At 40.9% G+C, this 1,995-nt stretch overlaps 1 protein-coding gene across 1 annotated transcript; it reads left to right on the top strand.

The window, feature by feature from the left end:
* Positions 1-278: 278 nt before the first annotated feature.
* Positions 279-890, top strand: LOC107963016 (uncharacterized). Its single transcript, XM_016899617.1, has one exon. The coding sequence runs from the start codon at positions 279-281 to the stop codon at positions 888-890; it is 612 nt and encodes a 203-aa protein (XP_016755106.1).
* The last annotated feature ends 1,105 nt before the right edge of the window (positions 891-1,995 follow it).

The following is a 1,995-nucleotide window of genomic DNA, read 5'->3' on the forward strand; positions in this document are numbered from 1 at the left end:
CGGAGATTGTAAGATTGCATGGAGTGCTAGTCTCCATAATATCTGATAGGGACCTACGTTTCACTTCGTGATTTTGGAAGAAGCTGCATGAGGCGTTGGGTACTAGGTTGAATTTCAGTACGGCTTTCCACCCTCAATCTGATGGACAGTGGGAAAGGGTGATCTAAGTATTGGAAGATATGTTGAGGGGATGCGTGATTGAGTTTCGAGGTAGCTGGAAGGACTATTTACCGTTAGTCGAATTCGCATACAATAATATTTATCAAGCAAGCATTGGGATGGCTCCATATGAGGCACTGTATGGGCGAAGGTTTCAAACTCCAACATGTTCGACGGAGTTGGGCGAACGGAGAGTTTTAGGCCCTGAGTTAGTAGCCGATACTGAGGATAAGGTAAAATTGATTCGGGATCGTTTGAAGGAGGCCGCTAACCTTAAGCGTCGAGAGATAGAGTATGTCATGGGAGACTCAATTTTTCTTAAGGTCTCTCCGTGGAAAAAGGTGTTAAGGCTTGGACGTAAAGGAAAGCTAAGCCCAAGGTTCATTGGGCCATATCGGGTTGCAAGGCGGATTGGGCCAGTCGTTTATCAGCTGGAATTACCTCCTGAACTAGGCCAGATCCACGACGTGTTCCATGTTTCTGTGCTGAGACGGTATCGCTCGGATCCTTCCCATGTCGTGGCGATTGAAGAAATCGAGGTCAAACCAGACCTAACTTTCGAGGAAGAGCCCATACAAATAATTGGTCGTAAAGTTAAGGTACTGAGAAGGACGTCCGTTCCATTAGTCAAAGTGCTTTGGTGTAATCACAAGGTTGAGGAGGCTACTTGGGAACCTGAGGAAGCGATGCGACGTCAACATCCTCAACTATTTGAATCAGGTGAATTTTGAGGACGAAATTTCTTTTAGCGGGTAGAGTTGTAACGCCCCAAAAATCTCGAAATCCAAAAATCCTGAAATCTCAAATTCTAGAAATCTCAAATTTTTTTTATTTTCAAATTTGATAAAAATTGTGTTTAATATTCTTATCCAAGCAATAATTTAGTAGGTCTTAAGGGGTAGAAGAAATTATAATTTAATTATTAAAAGAATTAGGGCTGACAAGTAGGTGGGCTTTTGAATAAATGAAGAAACAATTGGACATACAAAGAGCCTGTGGTGGAGTAGAAAGGTGGCGTGTTGTGTAACTGTGAGGTCCAAGGTTCAAATCCTAGCTTAGTATTTTTAGAGTTTAATTTTGGCCTTCTAGAAGGATGGAAGTGGCGTGAAGATGGACTCCAAGGGGAGTGTTCAAAACAGAAAATTAAAGAAAGGATCAAGGGGTTATCAGGGAGAAAAACGAGGAGATGAGAAGTTAAAAGTGATGGAGCTGAATTGGGAATTGGGCATGGAAAATTCAACTATAAGGGCTATAAATAAGGGCTGAATATAGGGTTTCCAGGCTACTGCTAAAATTCTTCTTCACCTTGTTGCCAGAAACCCCTTTCTCCAAAAGCCAAAAAAACCCTTTTCTTTTCAAGATCCAAACAAAGCCGAAAACCCTTTTGTTTTTCTTTCTTTTCTTCCTGCCGATTTCTATTCTTCTCTACACAATTTTCTTTATTTCACTTAGCTGATTTCTTCTTCTACTCTTCTTCTTTAATCTGTACCAAATAAACCTTATTCACCATACTAAGTTTGAAAAGCCGAAAAGTCGAATCTCTCAAGGGCTGAATACTCTTTGATCGAATCTAGTGTAAGTGTTGCTTTTCCAATCGGTTTTCTTTGCTAGGTATCGATTATTGTCCCTCACACTTTCTAATCAACTTTGGTAGGGAATTAGTATTGGATCTCGGATCTTAGCTCTCTGCCAAATTGCTCTTTAGGTGGTTGCGGTTTTGGTAAGTATTCCACTCCCATTGGCTAAGGTGGCCGAATGTTCATAGTTAAGGTAAGGGAACTTGTGTTGGATATGAGTCACCTATTTTTCTAGTTTTAATAGTTACGATTGGTGCAG

This window comes from Gossypium hirsutum, chromosome A06, assembly GCF_007990345.1.
Source record: "Gossypium hirsutum isolate 1008001.06 chromosome A06, Gossypium_hirsutum_v2.1, whole genome shotgun sequence".
NCBI lineage: Eukaryota > Viridiplantae > Streptophyta > Magnoliopsida > Malvales > Malvaceae > Gossypium > Gossypium hirsutum.

Bases quoted from the DNA above. Each gene is read 5' to 3' on its own strand.
- LOC107963016 (XM_016899617.1), top strand. From the start codon at position 279: ATGGCTCCATATGAGGCACTGTATGGGCGAAGGTTTCAAACTCCAACA.